This window comes from Oncorhynchus tshawytscha, linkage group LG10 (assembly GCF_018296145.1).
Source record: "Oncorhynchus tshawytscha isolate Ot180627B linkage group LG10, Otsh_v2.0, whole genome shotgun sequence".
Classification (NCBI taxonomy): Eukaryota; Metazoa; Chordata; class Actinopteri; order Salmoniformes; family Salmonidae; genus Oncorhynchus; species Oncorhynchus tshawytscha.
The window spans coordinates 18,141,128-18,159,037 of record NC_056438.1 but is presented as its reverse complement, the minus strand read 5'-3'; the positions used below and the strand labels follow the sequence as shown (position 1 = coordinate 18,159,037).

General features: G+C 40.2%; 1 protein-coding gene across 1 annotated transcript; it reads right to left on the bottom strand.

Moving 5' to 3' along the window:
* Positions 1 to 1,947: 1,947 nt before the first annotated feature.
* On the bottom strand, positions 1,948 to 16,238 carry LOC112259898 (cytosolic phospholipase A2 gamma). Its single transcript, XM_042328263.1, has 14 exons — positions 16,185 to 16,238; positions 15,665 to 15,720; positions 12,665 to 12,772; positions 12,233 to 12,375; positions 11,891 to 12,086; positions 11,584 to 11,683; positions 11,116 to 11,256; positions 10,948 to 11,025; positions 9,717 to 9,752; positions 7,359 to 7,511; positions 7,090 to 7,257; positions 5,455 to 5,535; positions 2,487 to 2,570; positions 1,948 to 2,235 (listed from the first exon to the last, which is right to left on the bottom strand). Exons 2-14 carry the CDS (start codon positions 15,689 to 15,691, stop codon positions 2,027 to 2,029), a joined length of 1,524 nt encoding a protein of 507 aa, XP_042184197.1. The 5' UTR covers positions 15,692 to 15,720; positions 16,185 to 16,238; the 3' UTR covers positions 1,948 to 2,026.
* Positions 16,239 to 17,910: the final 1,672 nt, after the last annotated feature.

Here is a 17,910-nt window from a genome sequence, read left to right as displayed (position 1 = left end):
ATTGACCCAGTTCTGGGTCCGGATCGCGCTTGAGTATGGCTGCTATAGTGCTACCGCCACCGTTTAGATTTACAATGGCGTGAGGGTGTTAAAAATAGAGTCCAGAGAATTAATACAGATACAACACTTAGAACAACTTAGAGACTGAGACAGAGACTAACATGCTGACCGCTCTTGTCGAGTGCAGTATCCAATCATTGCACCCACAATGCTTGTGCACTGCAAGTCACGCCTCTCGCATCTCCTCATTGGTGTTTAGGAGAATATACCCACGTGGGTGATTGAAAGATAAACTGAGGTCCACACTCCAGTCCAAGTCGGTAGTGGTAGCCTAGTGGTTAGAGCGTTGGACTAGTAACCGAAAGGTTGCAAATTTGAATCCCTGAACTGACAAGGTTGTTCTGCCCCTGGACAGGCAGTTGACCCACTGTTCCTAGGCCGTCATTGAAAATAAGAATTTGTTTTTAACTGACTTTCCTAGTTAAATGAAGGTGAAATAAATAAAAAAAATACTAATGCCATCATAAAAAGCAGACAGTTGGTGCAGATAAACAAGAAAAAGACATGACACAGAGATTTTAAAAAAAAGACAGGGGAAAAAAGATGTCAGAACAGGGCGTAGTCAGAGAGACGAGGATAAAAGTCAGACACAGTCATCATAGTAGTCTGTGTCTACAACTGACCTTGGCAGTTCTGCAGGTTGAACAGGGGCATGTGCATGACGGTGGGCTCTTCAGGGTGTCGCCCCTCAAAAACGTAGCAGCCCTGCGGATGGTCTTTCTCCTCCCTCACACTCTCCTTCACTGGGGGAAAGGGAAGCTTCTGCTGAAGCGCATACTTTTTGGCATTAAACACCGTCTGTGAAGAGCAGAATCAGTAGTATGGTTATGTCAATGTCCTTCTCCAAACCAGCCCCTAGTCCCTACTCCCTAGACACTAATCCCTAGTCCCTATTTCCTAGTCACTAATACCTACTTCCTAGTAACTTTTACCTAGGCCCTAGTCCCTAGGTCAGGGGTGTCACTCATTCCATGGCTGGCTGAGTGGCTCAGGTTTTAGTTTTTTTCTTTCAATTAAGACCTCCACAACCAGATGAGGGGAGTTCCTTACTAGTTAGTAACTTCATTTATCAATCAAGTACAATGATGGAGCGAAAACCCTCAGACACTCAGCCCTCCGTGGAATGAGTTTGACATGTGCCCTAGGCCCTACATCCTAGTCACTACTCCCTAGCCCATACACCCTAGAGAGAGAGCAAGAGAGGGGAGAGAGAGGACAGAAACACAATTAGACCTAACCAAATCATGAGAAAACAAAAAGATAATTACTTGACACATTGGACAGAATTAACAAAAATCAGAGCAAACTAGAATGCTATTTGGCCCTAAACAGAGAGTATAGAGTGGCAGACCTAAACTTAAGGAAAGCTTTGACTATGTACAGATTCAATTAGCATAGCCTTGCTATTGAGAAAGGCCGCTGTAGGCAGACCTGGCTCTCAAGAGAAGACAGGCTATGTGCACACTGCCCGCAAAATGAGGTGGAAACTGAGCAGCACTTCCTTACCTCCTGCCAAATGTATGACCATATTAGAGACACATATTTCCCTCAGATTACATAGATTCACAAATAATTTGAAACAAACCCGATTTTGATAAACTCATATCTACTGGGTGAAATACCAGTGTGCCATCACAGCAGCAAGATTTGTGACCTGTTGCCACAGGAAAAGGGCAACCAGTGAAGAACAAACACCATTGTAAATACAACCCATATTTATGTTTATTTATTTTCCCTTTTGTACTTTAACCATTTACGTTGTTACAACACTGTATATAGACATAATGACATTTGTAATGTCTTTATTCTTTTGGAATTTCTGTGAGTGTAATGTTTACTGTTCATTTTTGTTTATTTCACTTTTGTATATTATCTACTTCACTTGCTTTGGCAATGTTAACATGTGTTTCCCATGCCGATAAAGCCCCTTGAATTGAATTGAGAGGGTCACTACTATCTAGGCACATCATGTTCTTCTGAAAGGCTTGAATAGGAATAAACATTGTGTGTGTGTGTTTGCCTCAAAGGGGTCTCCTTCGCTGAAGTCCAAGGAGATGATGAGGTCGACCTTCCTCGATGTGCGCAGGACGGGGGGGTAGGGAGAGTTCAACTTTAACCCAGCGTCTACCAGATGAATCTTCTCTTTGGACGCCATGCTGCTCGGAACGTTAGTATCTGGGGAGATTGAGAAAGGGGGGTAGAGGGAGAGGGAGCGAGCGTAGAGTGAGGGGGTAGGGAGAGCAAGGGGTACAGAGAGGGGGATAGAGAGAAATGGGGGGTCCAGAGAGAGGGGGAGCGAGAAGAGAGAGTAGAGAGAGAAAGAGATAACCAACCAAGAAAGCTGCTATTTTGGAGGGAAACATAAGATCCTGATGACTGATACTAGTTATGCTATCAAGTTAGGAAGAGGTCTGATGTTACTGTACCGTCGATCTTGAAGAGGAAGTTGGACGTGGTTCCCCATTCCCATTTTTGGACCAGAGGGAAAATGTTCTTCACAATCCACAACCCTGGGGGAGACACACACACCAATTTCAAATAATTAATATCAACTGGTCAAAAATAATCTCAGTGATGGAGAGAGTATATAGTCTGTTCTGTATCCTTCCTTTACTGGAATAACACACACCTTCCGTTGTAATCATACTGAATAGAAAGTAAATGTAAAGGTACGTACATACTGGATAGAAAGGTAAAGGTACGTACATACTGGATAGAAAGGTAAAGGTACGTACATACTGGATAGAAAGGTAAAGGTACGTACATACTGGATAGAAAGGTAAAGGTACGTACATACTGGATAGAAAGGTAAAGGTACGTACATACTGGATAGAAAGGTAAAGGTACGTACATACTGGATAGAAAGGTAAAGGTACGTACATACTGGATAGAAAGGTAAAGGTACGTACATACTGGATAGAAAGGTAAAGGTACGTACATACTGGATAGAAAGGTAAAGGTACGTACATACTGGATAGAAAGGTAAAGGTACGTACATACTGGATAGAAAGGTAAAGGTACGTACATACTGGATAGAAAGGTAAAGGTACGTACATACTGGATAGAAAGGTAAAGGTAAGTACATACTGGATAGAAAGGTAATGGTAAGTACATACTGGATAGAAAGGTAATGGTACACATACTGGATAGAAAGGTAATGGTAAGTACATACTGGATAGAAAGGTAAAGGTAAGTACATACTGGATAGAAGGTAAAGGTAAGTACATACTGGAAAGAAAGGTAAAGGTACGTACATACTGGATAGAAAGGTAAAGGTACGTACATACTGGATAGAAAGGTAAAGGTACGTACATACTGGATAGAAAGGTAAAGGTACGTACATACTGGATAGAAAGGTAAAGGTACGTACATACTGGATAGAAAGGTAAAGGTACGTACATACTGGATAGAAAGGTAAGTACATACTGGATAGAAAGGTAAGTACATACTGGATAGAAAGGTAAGTACATACTGGATAGAAAGGTAATGGTAAGTACATACTGGATAGAAAGGTAAAGGTAAGTACATACTGGATAGAAAGGTAATGGTAAGTACATACTGGATAGAAAGGTAAAGGTAAGTACATACTGGATAGAAAGGTAAAGGTAAGTACGTACTGGATAGAAAGGTAAAGGTAAGTACGTACTGGATAGAAAGGTAAAGGTAAGTACGTACTGGATAGAAAGGTACGTACATACTGGATAGAAAGGTAAAGGTAAGTACATACTGGATAGAAAGGTAAAGGTAAGTACATACTGGATAGAAAGGTAAAGGTAAGTACATACTGGATAGAAAGGTAAAGGTAAGTACATACTGGATAGAAAGGTAAAGGTAAGTACGTACTGGATAGAAAGGTACGTACATACTGGATAGAAAGGTAAAGGTAAGTACATACTGGATAGAAAGGTAATGGTAAGTACATACTGGATAGAAAGGTAAAGGTAAGTACGTACTGGATAGAAAGGTAATGGTAAGTACGTACTGGATAGAAAGGTAATGGTAAGTACATACTGGATAGAAAGGTAAGTACATACTGGATAGAAAGGTAATGGTAAGTACATACTGGATAGAAAGGTAAAGGTAAGTACATACTGGATAGAAAGGTAATGGTAAGTACATACTGGATAGAAAGGTAAAGGTAAGTACATACTGGATAGAAAGGTAATGGTAAGTACATACTGGATAGAAAGGTAAAGGTAAGTACATACTGGATAGAAAGGTAATGGTAAGTACATACTGGATAGAAAGGTAAAGGTAAGTACATACTGGATAGAAGGTAAAGGTAAGTACATACTGGATAGAAAGGTAAAGTACGTACTGGACAGAAAGGTAAAGGTACGTACATACTGGATAGAAAGGTAAGTACATACTGGATAGAAAGGTAAGTACATACTGGATAGAAAGGTAAGTACATACTGGATAGAAAGGTAAGTACATACTGGATAGAAAGGTAAGTACATACTGGATAGAAAGGTAAAGGTACGTACATACTGGATAGAAAGGTAAGTACATACTGGATAGAAAGGTAATGGTAAGTACGTACTGGATAGAAAGGTAATGGTAAGTACGTACTGGATAGAAAGGTAAAGGTAAGTACGTACTGGATAGAAAGGTAAAGGTAAGTACGTACTGGATAGAAAGGTAAAGGTAAGTACGTACTGGATAGAAAGGTACGTACATACTGGATAGAAAGGTAAAGGTAAGTACATACTGGATAGAAAGGTAAAGGTAAGTACATACTGGATAGAAAGGTAAAGGTAAGTACGTACTGGATAGAAAGGTAATGGTAAGTACGTACTGGATAGAAAGGTAATGGTAAGTACGTACTGGATAGAAAGGTAAAGGTAAGTACGTACTGGATAGAAAGGTAAAGGTAAGTACGTACTGGATAGAAAGGTAAAGGTACGTACGTACTGGATAGAAAGGTAAAGGTACGTACGTACTGGACAGAAAGGTAAAGGTAAGTACATAGTGGACAGGAAGGTAAAGGTACGTACATACTGGACAGAAAGGTAAAGGTACGTACATACTGGATAGAAAGGTAAAGGTAAGTACATACTGGATAGAAAGGTAAAGGTAAGTACATACTGGATAGAAAGGTAAAGGTACGTACATACTGGACAGAAAGGTAAAGGTACGTACATACTGGATAGAAAGGTAAAGGTAAGTACATACTGGATAGAAAGGTAAAGGTACGTACATACTGGACAGAAAGGTAAAGGTACGTACATACTGGATAGAAAGGTAAAGGTAAGTTTTTTTTCTTGAACTGCATTGTTGGTTAAGGGTTAAGGGCTTGTAAGTAAGCATTTCATGGTAAAGTCTACACAACTTGTATTCGGCACATGTGGCAAATAAAGTTTGATTTGATTTAATGAAAAAAAAAAACATTACCATCGGAGAGCCAGGAGTTTGTTATTGGCACTTTGTCTGGCTTTTTCGATGTTCTCATCGACTCCCTGGACATCGCTTCATCTGCAGAGAATAAGACAAAGATGACCTCATGGTCTGGCATGTATCACACAGTTTGAAACAGCACGTGATAAAAATGAAGCTTCAGACATCATTGATGTCGTACTTTTGATAAAATAATACGCATCGGCACACTGCTTCAAAGTTAGCTGCTTAGAGACTTCGACACATGCCTCAGAGATCCAGTATCAAACCTAACATCACTAGTTAAGGTTAGACGTTAACTTTGAGTGGTTAGGATTAGGATTAGGCATTAACTTGGAGTGGCTTGGATAAGGGTAAATTGTCAATGGAAAGTACTGTCAAAAATGTGCATTAGCAACAATAATTAGAAAACAAATACACTTAAAGCACTTTTGTCAAGATGGACCAGAAACTGATTTGAACTCCTGACGTTCAGGTTGCATGTCATTGTTGTACGCCCGCTCACCAACCCCAATCTACCACCTTGCAAGCCAATCTTCCATTTCTATCCCTCTGCTGGTTACTATTGTCTGATATGTGCGTGCACACACACTTAGCCAGTAACCACTATCCCCTACAGCAGGAACACGTATTCTTTTAGTGACTGAGCGGCTGGACATGATGCTGAACCACAAGGGGCTGGTGGTGGGAGAAATCGGATCATGGGTTCACTACAATGGATAGAACAGAATGAGAAATCGTACCAAACACGTGTTTGATATGTGTTTGATACCGTTCATGATGCCATTCCCAAGCATTACAATAAGCAGTCCTCTGATTTCTCCCTCCACCAGCCTCCCCTAGTTTACCTCTGTTAATACATATATTTTTGTTATCCCATGATCTCTGCGTTGTCTCCCTTTTTGTTACGGGCTACGAGCCAGTTCATGACAAGTGATGGCTCATCTGGGATTATATGGGTGGTTCCTAGACATTTTTGCTTATAGTATTTTGGTTACATTATAAGGGATTAATGCTAATTGGGATGCGCTTCAGTTGGTATTCGCTGCATACTCTTATAAGTGTTTGGTATAGTGCCTTAGAGAAGTATCAGTGATTTTGGTTGTTCTGTGACAACATCAAATGGTGCGTTGCATGGAAAAGTATGCCAGTAGGCCTAATTCTAGTCTCGTTAAGCTAACTGGTAAGTGTATTTTGTTCGGGAGAAAATGTGGAGTTAGTGTTTGATAAACTCTGTAGCTGCTTGTTTGCAGCTTTTGGTACAGCTGTTTTGAGTTGCGCTGTTTGGTAAGCCCAGTGTTGGTTGCCTTTGTTTGTTAAACTTGCCGCTGCGGTGGATAATTGGTTATGTGCTGCGTTGGAGTAACATTGATTCGTTTCCAGGCCCCTGCACAGGCTGGGAATTCTATCTCCTCTCACTGTTGGGATAATGGTTCGAGAAGCAGAGTTCAATCTGCTGTGTACCTCCAATGAGAGATTTGGGTAGGGTAGTGTCACTTGCTACCCAGAGCTGTAGCCTTTCTTTTCCCTTGTTAGGCTTAGTGACATGTTCCACTTTGAAATACGTTGGGCATGGTTATTTTGTTTGTTATTTTTGTGTGGTATCTGTGGACCGAGCAGTTGTCTCGTTACCGTTGCAGGTGTAGCGTTTGTCCTTCCAGTCTTTTGCCCAGCTGTCTGAGGAGAGGATGAGCTTCAGACTGACTGTCTCTATGAACTTCTTTCTCTCCACCAGGCTGGTTCTCTTCCAGCTCTCAGGGTCCATGTTCCACAGCATCTCACCCTTACTGCTCACAAGACCTAGAGTCATTATACACATTATCAAACAGTTCATGAGTCTGTCTGTCTGTCTGTCTGTCTGTCTGTCTGTCTGTCTGTCTCTCTGTGTCTCACTCACTCACCCTTCAGTAGCTGTCCCAGTGTGGTGATGACTTCCTTTGTCTTCAGTGGATCTGGGTCATCAGCGTACTTGATCAGCTCAGACACACACCTCACCACTCGGGAGGGCACACACTCACACACCTCCCCTTCCTCCCTCTTAATGCTCTCGTACCCTGCAGAACAAAGCAGGTTGGTCAGGTGTAGTGGAGGTGATTTGGAAACACAACCTCCTCTCATGATGAGGTAACCCTGTCTGAGACATCTAAATCTCAAGTCCCACCCTCGGACCTTGAGGATGTCCTCTTGGCCAATTCCTTTCCAGCTATTACAATGAGCCTGACCTCCTATAGCTTCTCCCAACAGCCTCCTCTGGTCAATTTACCTCCCCACACCAGCTGGAATGCGGTTTTAACCAATCAGCATTCAGGATTAGACCCACCTGTTTAATGTCTAGTGTTGTCTTGTAGTTTGTCTGCTATTGTCCCATAGTTTATTGTCTATAATACAACGGGTGGGTCTAATCCTGAATGCTGATTGGGTAAAACCAGTTTCCAGACGGTGTCGATTCCACGGCTAAATCTATGACATTAAAATAGCTGTTTACTCTGTTCCATCTGACTACGTAATTCTCTGTCTCATCAGCCCAGCCAGGCAATTTATAAACTTGATCTCTACTATAAAAGCATCTAGACATAATCTCACATTTCTTTTAGACTAACATTTAGTTTTCAACAGCAGAGATTTGTATAAACCTTGCTGTCTATCTCCGACATTTGCAACATTGTTTCAATTTACCAATTCGATCTCCTTGACACGTGAGCAAATTTCTATGCCATGCAAAATTGCACCTCATTAGCCCACTGTTATGGATGTCCTCAAATAATGTCACAAGAAAACAGCTTAATTAAACAAATGCAAATGCGGGTACATTGCTGTTATTCTGGCTTTTTGCCGTGACTGTAATTAGCCGCAATTGGCTAGTTAGCAAGCAAGGGATAAGAACGTCCAAAACTTGGATCCCTCCACAGTCTCATAGAGGATCAGGATAATTTTTCGAACCTCTGGATTACAACCAAATTGTGATAACTGTGTGTGATAAATATTACATATTGGATCACTAAAGAATACTATTTTTACATTAACATGTAGTTTACCATTAAAATGGTCTGACGGTGATGTGGATATACTCTGTATAAATATCCAGAAAGAAAGAAATTCTCATTCCAATCATTTTAATAGAAAGTTAGCAAAAATAGATCAAATCTTGCTACCATGGAAAGGTAAATACCTTTCTATTTGTGGAAATATTACCCTGATTAACTTTTGAGTCTTTTCCCAGTTGACCTATTTGCTTATGGTCTTGCTTACACCTAGCCAACAGGTTTTAAATTATATGAGAAAAAAATATAGAATTTTATTTGAAACCGCAAGCCAGACAAAATTAAACGGGTCTATTTATATAATGAATATGAATTTGGAGGGCAGAAATTATTAAATATTCAAGCATTAGACATCTCACTAAAGGTTTCAGTCATACAAAAGTTATACTTAAAGACCGAACTGGTTCTCTAGCAAATTAGTAAGAATGTCTCACCTTATATAAAAAAAATACCTTTTTCCCTTTATTCAGATTAACCTCTCACTTTGAGTTATTTGAAAATATTGCTATTTTGCAATCAATCAAATGTATTAATGAAGCCCTTTTTACATCAGCTGATGTCACAAAGAGCTATACAGAAACCCAGCCTAAAACCCCAAACAGCAAGCAATGCAGATGTAGATCAACGGTGACTAGGAAAAACTCCCTAGAAAGGCAAAAAACCTAGGAAGAAACCTAGAGAGAAACCAGGCTCGGAGGTGTGGCCAGTCCCCTTCGGGTGTGCCAGGTAGAGATTAAAACGATAATCTTGGTTGTTTGCAATTTAAATGTAATCCACCAGAAAAGACAAAACAAATAATACACCAAATATTGTGGTTAAACTCAAATATATCTCAAATATATTAATTGGACCGCTGTGCTTCTCAGGAACCCAGAATTGGTTAAAGAAAATTGTGATAAATAAAAAAGTATCAGTTTCATTTAAGGACCAAGACATTGACAGCTGTGCCATTATAGATTGCGAAATATTTGACGTACCGATTCCATGGCACATGGTTTTTGAACTGATACGCAAAATGACGCCAGATTAAAAACTTTTCAATTTAAATTATTATACTAATTCTCGCAACCAATAGAATGTTATTTATATGGGGGATACAACCTTCCCAGCAATGCAGATATTGCTGTGAAGAGGAGGAATCATTGGATCATCATTGGTGTTTTGGTACTGTCCATAAAGTCACAGGTCCAGGAATGGTTGAAGAATTGCAATATTTACCTGGAACAATCCCTGCAGATGGCACTACTGGGCGATCTGAAAAGTCATAGTCAATTGATCAATAATATAATAATACTTTTAACAAAACAGTTTATTTTCAATTTACAATCTGTAAAAACAATGAGAATAGAAAGGTTCAGAACTTTTGTGAATCATCACAGCACAGTAGAAAAATATATGGCAAATAGAAATCCAATATGGATGGTGTTAAGAGATAGATGGAAGGGGTTAAATGGAGCTGAAGGTTGGGACTAATAACAACAAGATAACTCATGTAAAACATACTGTGCCCATAAAACGTATACACGTTAAGAACTGTTTTGAAAAAGTACAGTTTGAAAGATATGGCAATTAGAAATCAAACCGGATGGACATCAGAAATAGATGGGAGAGGTTGAGAGTAGAGGAGGGACAGGAGTAATAACAAAATAATATATATATAACTATTGTAAAATAGACTGTGTCCATAAAATGTATATAGTATGTATAAGCTGGAAATACAGGCCTCAGTGTTGTTGTTCACTAGTTTGCTCCAATTGGGGGAGGGGTGGTAGGGTTGGAGGGTAATAAAGGAAATGTATACATTTTATAAAGGTACTGTTCTCCCCACTGTATGTATGTATGTATGTATGTATGTATGTATGTATGTATGTATGTATGTATGTATGTATGTATGTATGTATGTATGTATGTATGTATGTATGTATGTATGTATGTATGTTTAAAAAAATATATATGGGGGATTGGAAGCGATGAAGACAATTACATTGATGGAAGCTATAATCTACCTGCAATATTAAAGCTGATCACAGCCAGTATGGCAAAGGAACATTTAGAACAAACGACTGGGTCACGCCCATAGATACAGAACAAAAAGACTGAACAACTGGATCACGTCTCTAACAACTTAACCGACCAGCCGGCTTGGGTAGCAACCCTAGATTTGTGTTGCGACTATATCTTGTGGAAGGATGAAATAGTATTAATAAATTCATCAATGTTTTTAATAAAAATATGTCAATCATTATTTGAATATGTAGCTAACCCATTGTATAAAAGTGATTAAGTCCTCGAAGCCGGTGTTTGGAGGATATATTGGCACAGTTCGCCAACCCTCGGCTTTGTCTCGAGCCTAACAACTCCTGTGCCAAAATATCCTCCAAACACCGGCTTCACTGGCATTATCACTTAACAACTAGCAGGCTAAATAGCATGCTGTACTGTAGCTTACCTCCAAACAAGCTCCAGATCCTTTTTACTACCTCATCATTGTTTATCTGCTTGTCTGCAAAGGTACTCCCACAGATACCTGCCCAGCAACAACAAACAAACAACAATAAATTGATGTGTGGGTGTGTGCACACGTTTGCTTGTACCTGTGTGTCTGTGGGTTCCCCACCTTGCAGCAGAACCATGTCCATTTCCTTCCTCTTCTCTCTCAGTGCTCCACCTTCAAACTTGCTCCCAAGACAGGAAGTGGGGATGAAAGCGCCCAATCCGGAGAAGCCACTCTCGTAGGGGGTCATCTCAAACCACACCCCTACAGAAAATTGGTAAATGACAGAAATTTACATTCATTGGCTTTGTCTGAAATGACAAACTATTCCCTATGTAGCCCGACTGGGACTCAGACTAATGCCTGGCTTGCTTTTTGGGTGTCTACAGATGAGTGTTAGTTCATATCGTTCATATTGCATGAGTTGTTTATATTATTTGTATTGTTCTTGCACTGTGAGACAATTGTCTTTGTTAAAAATGTAATGCAATTACATTTGATTGATTTGATGCTGCGTTCACTATGCACTCAGAACTAGGAAACTAAGAAAGTTCTGAATTTCCGAGTTTGCATGAACCCTGCATAAGTCACCTTTAGTGTCATCCTGTTTGCGGCAGTCTAGTTCTATGGCGCTGTAGATGGGGTAGGGTTTGATGATGTGAGTATCTTCAGAGAGACAGCGAGTGTGCATCTGATACAGGAGAGAGGGAACAAGGGGGAAGAGATGGGAGTGGAGAGATTGGGGGTGGAGAGACAGGGAAAGATGGGGGAGGGGGAAAGAGAGAACAACCGTGGTGAAGAGATGATGGGGGGGATAATTAGCTCAACAGAGGCAGACACACAAATACACACACTGGCAGACAGACAGACACACACGCAAACACAACCATACACTGACCTCTTTCATGAAATAGGAGGCAGTGAAGGCGCCCCAGAAGTCAGTGAGGTTGAAGTCCTGGCTTTCTTCTTTCCTCAATTTCAGCCACTCCACAGCTTTGCTCAAGTTCACTTTAGGACCCCTCAGCTTCTTTATCATTTCATCACAACGCTCACTTAAAGACAAGGCTGGATCGCTGTACAGGGATGACATGCACCTGTGTGTGTGTGTGTGTGTGTGTGTGTGTGTGTGTGTGTGTGTGTGTGTGTGAGAAGGAGTGAAGGAGAGAGCAAGATAACTAGCATATTCAAAATGAACTTTCCTGCTAAGAACAATAGTAAATAAGTGTGTGTGTGTGTATACCAGGTGGTGCCAGACACCCCACACATATAGAGGAGGCTGCCCAGCAGGTTGTCCTGTTCCAGCTGATGCAGAGATCCCAGCATGCCCACTGCTGCCCTCTCTCCTCCACCTGACCCCAGCAACGCTATGTTAGGAACATCCTCCTGAGAGATGGGGAGAGAGAGCCAGAAAGAGAGGAATAAAGAGAGAGATATAGAGAGAACGAAAGACAGAGAGAGAGAGACTGAGAGAGATAAAATCTAAAGGATTTTACATCAGTATCCCATCATACAGTGTGTTATTTAAGGATAAGGGGGGGGGCAGGGCTAACAACTGGCAGCTGGACACATGGGAGTGGGCTCCATATGTAGTTGGCTGTGGAGAGAGGGAGGAGTTAGAGAAAGAGCATGAGTACCAGAGATAGTGATCGATAGAGAAGACAGGACTACCCACCAGTTCACAGTTGAAACCCTGACCTTTCAGCCACTTCTTAATCAGAGTCTTCCTCAATGTCACGTATTTTCCCTCCTCGTCATTGATGGAGTGAGACAGACGCACAGTCTGACAGAATGAACGAGAGACAGAAAAAAAGATCATCAAGGACAACAACCACCCGAGCCACTGTCTTTTCACCCTGCTATCATCCAGAAGGCGAGGTCAGTACAGGTGCATCAAAGCAGGGACTGAGAGACTGAAAAACAGCTTCCATCTCAAGGCCATCAGACTGTTAAACAGCCACCACTAACATTGAGTGGCTGCTGCCAACATACTGACTCAACTCTAGCCCCTTTATTAATGGAAACATTTATGTAATCAATTTATCACTAGCCACTTTATATAATGCTTACATACCCTACATTACTCATCTCATATGTATATACTGTACGCTATACCATCTACTGCATCTTGCCAACTTGATGTAATGTATCACTAGCCACTTTAACTTCTTATGGCTGGGGGGGCAGTAGTGAGTAGCTTGGACGAATAAGGTGCCCAGAGTAAACTTCCTGCTACTCAGGCCCAGAAGCTAAGATATGCATAATATAGTAGATTTGGATAGAAAACACTCTGAAGTTTTTAGATCTGTTTGAATGATGTATGTGAATATAACAGAACTCATATGGCAGGCAAAAACCTGAGAAAAAAATCCAACCAGGAAGTGGGAAATCTGAGGTTTGTAGGTTTTCAAGTCTTTGCCTATCCAAAATAGTGTAAATTTGGTCCGATTGCACTTCCTAAGGCTTCCACTAGATGTCAACAGTCTTTAGAACCTTGTTTCAGGCTTCAACTGTGAAGGGGGAGTGAATAAGAGCTGTTTGACTAAGGGGTCTGGCAGAATGCCATGAGCTAAGTCACGCGCGTGGCCATGAGAGCGAACTGTGTTCCCTTTAATTTCTAAAGACAAAGGAATTGTCCGATTGGAACATTATTGAAGATTTATGACAAAAACATCCTAAAGATTGATTCTATACATCGTTTGACATGTTTCTACGAACTGCAATGGAACTGTTTTGACTTTTCGTCTGGACCTAGTGCTCGCGCCTTGTGAATTTGGATTTGTGAACTAAACGCGAAAACAAAAAGGAGGGATTTGGACATAAATGATGGACTTTATCGAACAAAACAAACATTTATTGTGGAACTGGGATTCCTGGTAGTGCATTCCGATGAAGATCATCAAAGGGGCGGCAGGGTAGCCTAGTGGTTAGAGTGTTGGACTAGTAACCGAAAGGTTGCATTTTCAAATCCCTGAGCTGACAAGGTACAAATCTTTCGTTCTTCCCCTTGAACAGGCAGTTAACCAACTGTTCCTAGGCCGTCATTGAAAAGAAGAATTTGTTCTTATTAACTGACTTGCCTAGTTAAATAAAGGTAAAATTAAAAATGTAAAAAAGGTAAGTGAATATTTATAATGCTATTTCTGACTTCTGTTGACTCCACAACATGGCGGGAAACTGTATGGCTTGTTTTGGTCTCTGAGCGCTGTACTCAGATTATTCCATGGTGTGCTTTCGCTGTAAAGCTTTTTTGAAATCTGACACAGCGGTTGCATTAAGGAGAAGTATATCTTTAATTCCATGCATAACACTTGTATTTTCATCATCATTGATGTGAAATTGATGTGGCTCGGATGTTTCGGAAGCTAAATATTACTGAACATAATGCGCCGATGTAAACTGAGATTTTGGGATATAAATATGAACTTTATTGAACAAAAGATACATGTATTGTGTAACATGAAGTCCTATGAGTGCCATCTGATGAAGATCATCAAAGGTTAGTGATTAATTGTATCTCTATATCTGTTTTTGTGACTCCTCTCTTTGGCTGGAAAAATGGCTGTGTTTTTATGTGACTAGGCACTGACCTAACATAATCGCATGGTATGCTTTCGTCGTAAAGCCTTTTTGAAATTGGACACTGTGGTGGGATTAACAACAAGTGTATCTTTAAAATGGTGTAAAATACTTGTATGTTTGAGGAATTTTAATTATGAGTTTTCTGTTGTTTGAATTTGGCGCCCTGCACTTTCACTGGCTGTTGTCAAATCGATCCCATTAATAACGGGACTTCAGCCCGTCTCATCCCTAAGAAGGTTTAAACAACACTTGATATGTTTTCATACCCTACATTACTCATCTCATATGTATATACTGTACTCTATACCATCTACTGCATCTTGCCTATGCTGTTCGCATCACTCATTCATATATTTTTATGTACATATTCGTATTCATTCCTTTACACTTGTGTGTATAAGGTAGTTGTTGTGAAATTGTTAGGTTAGATTACTTGTTAGATATTACTGCATGGTCGGAACTAGAAGCACAAGCATTCCGCTACACTCGCATTAACATCTGCTAACCATGTGTATGTGACAAATAAATTTGATTGGATTTGAACTGATTGGCTCAAACAAACAAATTAAGAAGGAAAAAAAATTGAAATGAAATTGAAATGCAGTCCAGGCCACCTCATGAAGCACGTTGAGAGAATGCCAAGAGTTGTCGTGGAAAATTGCAAGATTAGGTTATAATGCTTGTATTGCATTATAATGGTTGTTTTATTCGACAAAATAGAGTATTCTGTTAACTATTGTGGGTGTGTTCTACTGAGGATGGGCCTCTATGAGATAGCACTTACAGAGGAGATTCACAATGTCTTTGGGTGATTAAACCTAAAGAGCATTCCAGATAACATGAGGTAATGGTTTTGTGCTATGAAGTACCAGGAATGAGATTAGAACCTCGTCTTAGGGACCAAACTGAACAATAATGTATAGCGAATGTTATCTGGCTAAGGGATAGTCCTTTCTCAATTATAAAGTCCCTTTGTGAACTGTTCCTAAGATCTGTGGTTCGTCATGTAGGTTATCAATAAGATATTTTATAATATTGTGTGGTTTCTTTCATACAAATGTCCTATTCTATATTGTGAAGATGAGTTTCTTACCTTAGGAGTATCTCTTGGTTGCAACATTGTTCTCACTGAGTCAACTAAAACAGCTCCTTTAAACACAAACCAATCCCTTTGTTTGTATCCATGTCATAGGGTCAGAAAAAACTCTTGATAAGATCTTATTTGTAGTAAAAATACATTAATAATAATAACATTACTGTGATTGACAATTACCCTAAATTATCACATTTGGGTCCAAGGACTTATAGTACTCAGTTGAAACCCAAAGACATTCTAATATATATGTATATGTCCTAAACATATCTATCAATGTGACTTCAGAACTAGAAGCCAAAGACTCTAGACTGATTTGAATATAGGTCACCTGTATCATTCTATTACACAGCTATCAATCACATTTATTTATATAGCAATTTTTACAAAGACAGATTGTCAAAGGGTTTTATAACAATATCATATATATATATATATATATATATATAAATAAATAATCGATCAAATTATAAAACTACACACAAAAGCTACTTGCAGTGTTTAGACAGAGAAGTCTTACCAGAGATGTACAGTGTAGTACAGCAGACTAGTCCAGTCTTAATCTTCACCTCCAGTTGATCTCCACACTCTAGTCCCATCCTATGTCATCTTATATAGGCCCAGTTACACACACACACACACACACACACACACACACTCCCACACACACGCTGGGAGTGACAGATACTGGGATAATACTCAGGAGAAACTTAACTGTTGCTCAGTAACACATAATTAGTGACACATCCTTGGGGAACAGGAGTGGTAGGATATTTGGGGGCTGATGTTATCATACTGAATAATACCAGTAGACCTACACCTATGCCCATTTAACATTCACTTGTACCAACATGACATGTCACTTGCCTCATATTTTGTTTTAATGTCACTCAATCCTCAGTGTCACTCAGCCTTACTGATGTACCTTAATGCTGCTACAGTATATACAGTATTTGCCCTGACTGCTATGCAAAACTCTGTCTCTGTTTTTTGTCATGTCATGCTACTTTGTGATTAGTGAATAACCTCAATGACTGGGCAACCAACAACAATGTTAACATTGGAGCACATGCAAATAAGACTTGATATACGTGTGTCAAAAGTCTCATTGTTTTCTAATTGTCTCATTGAATTATGAAGTGCTCAGGGGTGAAAGTAGAATTCATTACTTCCTGGTATGGGATCTCCTATGTGTGCACAAACAAACAATCACTCAAAAGGTCTCCTTTACTAGGCTACCTGCACACATTCATCCACGACCAACAGACATGTATTTCCAGCCTTGTGGTGAATGGGAAGATACATTTGTTACACAAAACACCAAAAAGTTAATGACATTTGGCAGTTGTCAATTAGGCCAGGAGTCATGCCGCCACTGCTGTCCGCGCACATCTAGGCTAATCATCTCTGCCTTGAAAAAATGTCAATGTTCTCGTAGAATAACATCACATTTTGGAGCATAGGCTATACCACCGGTTTTCAAGTCCATTCGCTCAATTGTCATGCCTCTGACTGGCGGTAATTATAATGGTGTAACAGCCTACAGTTGTCCTGACGTTTTGTTTTCATTATTGTGATAGGCTCATGTTTTACCGGTACGGCGCACCCCAACTATTTATTTTTCCGGTATGCATACCGGACCGTACCACCTTAATTTCACCCCTGGAAGTGCTATAATTGGACCTTTCTGGACGTTTAACACCATTTAATTCAACAGTGGGAAGTTATCTTCATGAAAGTAGCTCATGCAGTTACTGAAACAGTGATACCTCTTGAATGACAGTAGATATTTCTGTTCTGATTTCAATGGTATTCACCAATGATGTGGATTTAAGCCTCCTCATCATAAACTCCACAAACAGCAGATTTGCCTGCTACAACATGCCATCACACTGCCTCCTCCATTCCTGAAGAGGGTGGCTTGAAGCATCATCGTCAAAAGCCCCACAAACCCTGTTGCCTCCTTCAACATGCCATCACACTGCCTCCTCCATTCCTGAAGAGGGTGGCTTGAAGCATCATCGTCAAAAGCCCCACAAACCCAGTTGCCTGCTTCAACATGCCATCACACTGCCTCCTCCATTCCTGAAGAGGGTGGCTTGAAGCATTATCACAACCTCCACAAACCCTGCTGATTCAACTCTGGTTTACATCACATGAAGTGCAGCCTAGCAGGTACCTCTCTCTTGTTATAAAACTGTAGTTTCTTCATATCTCCCAGAATTGTTTTTATTTTTATTTCACCT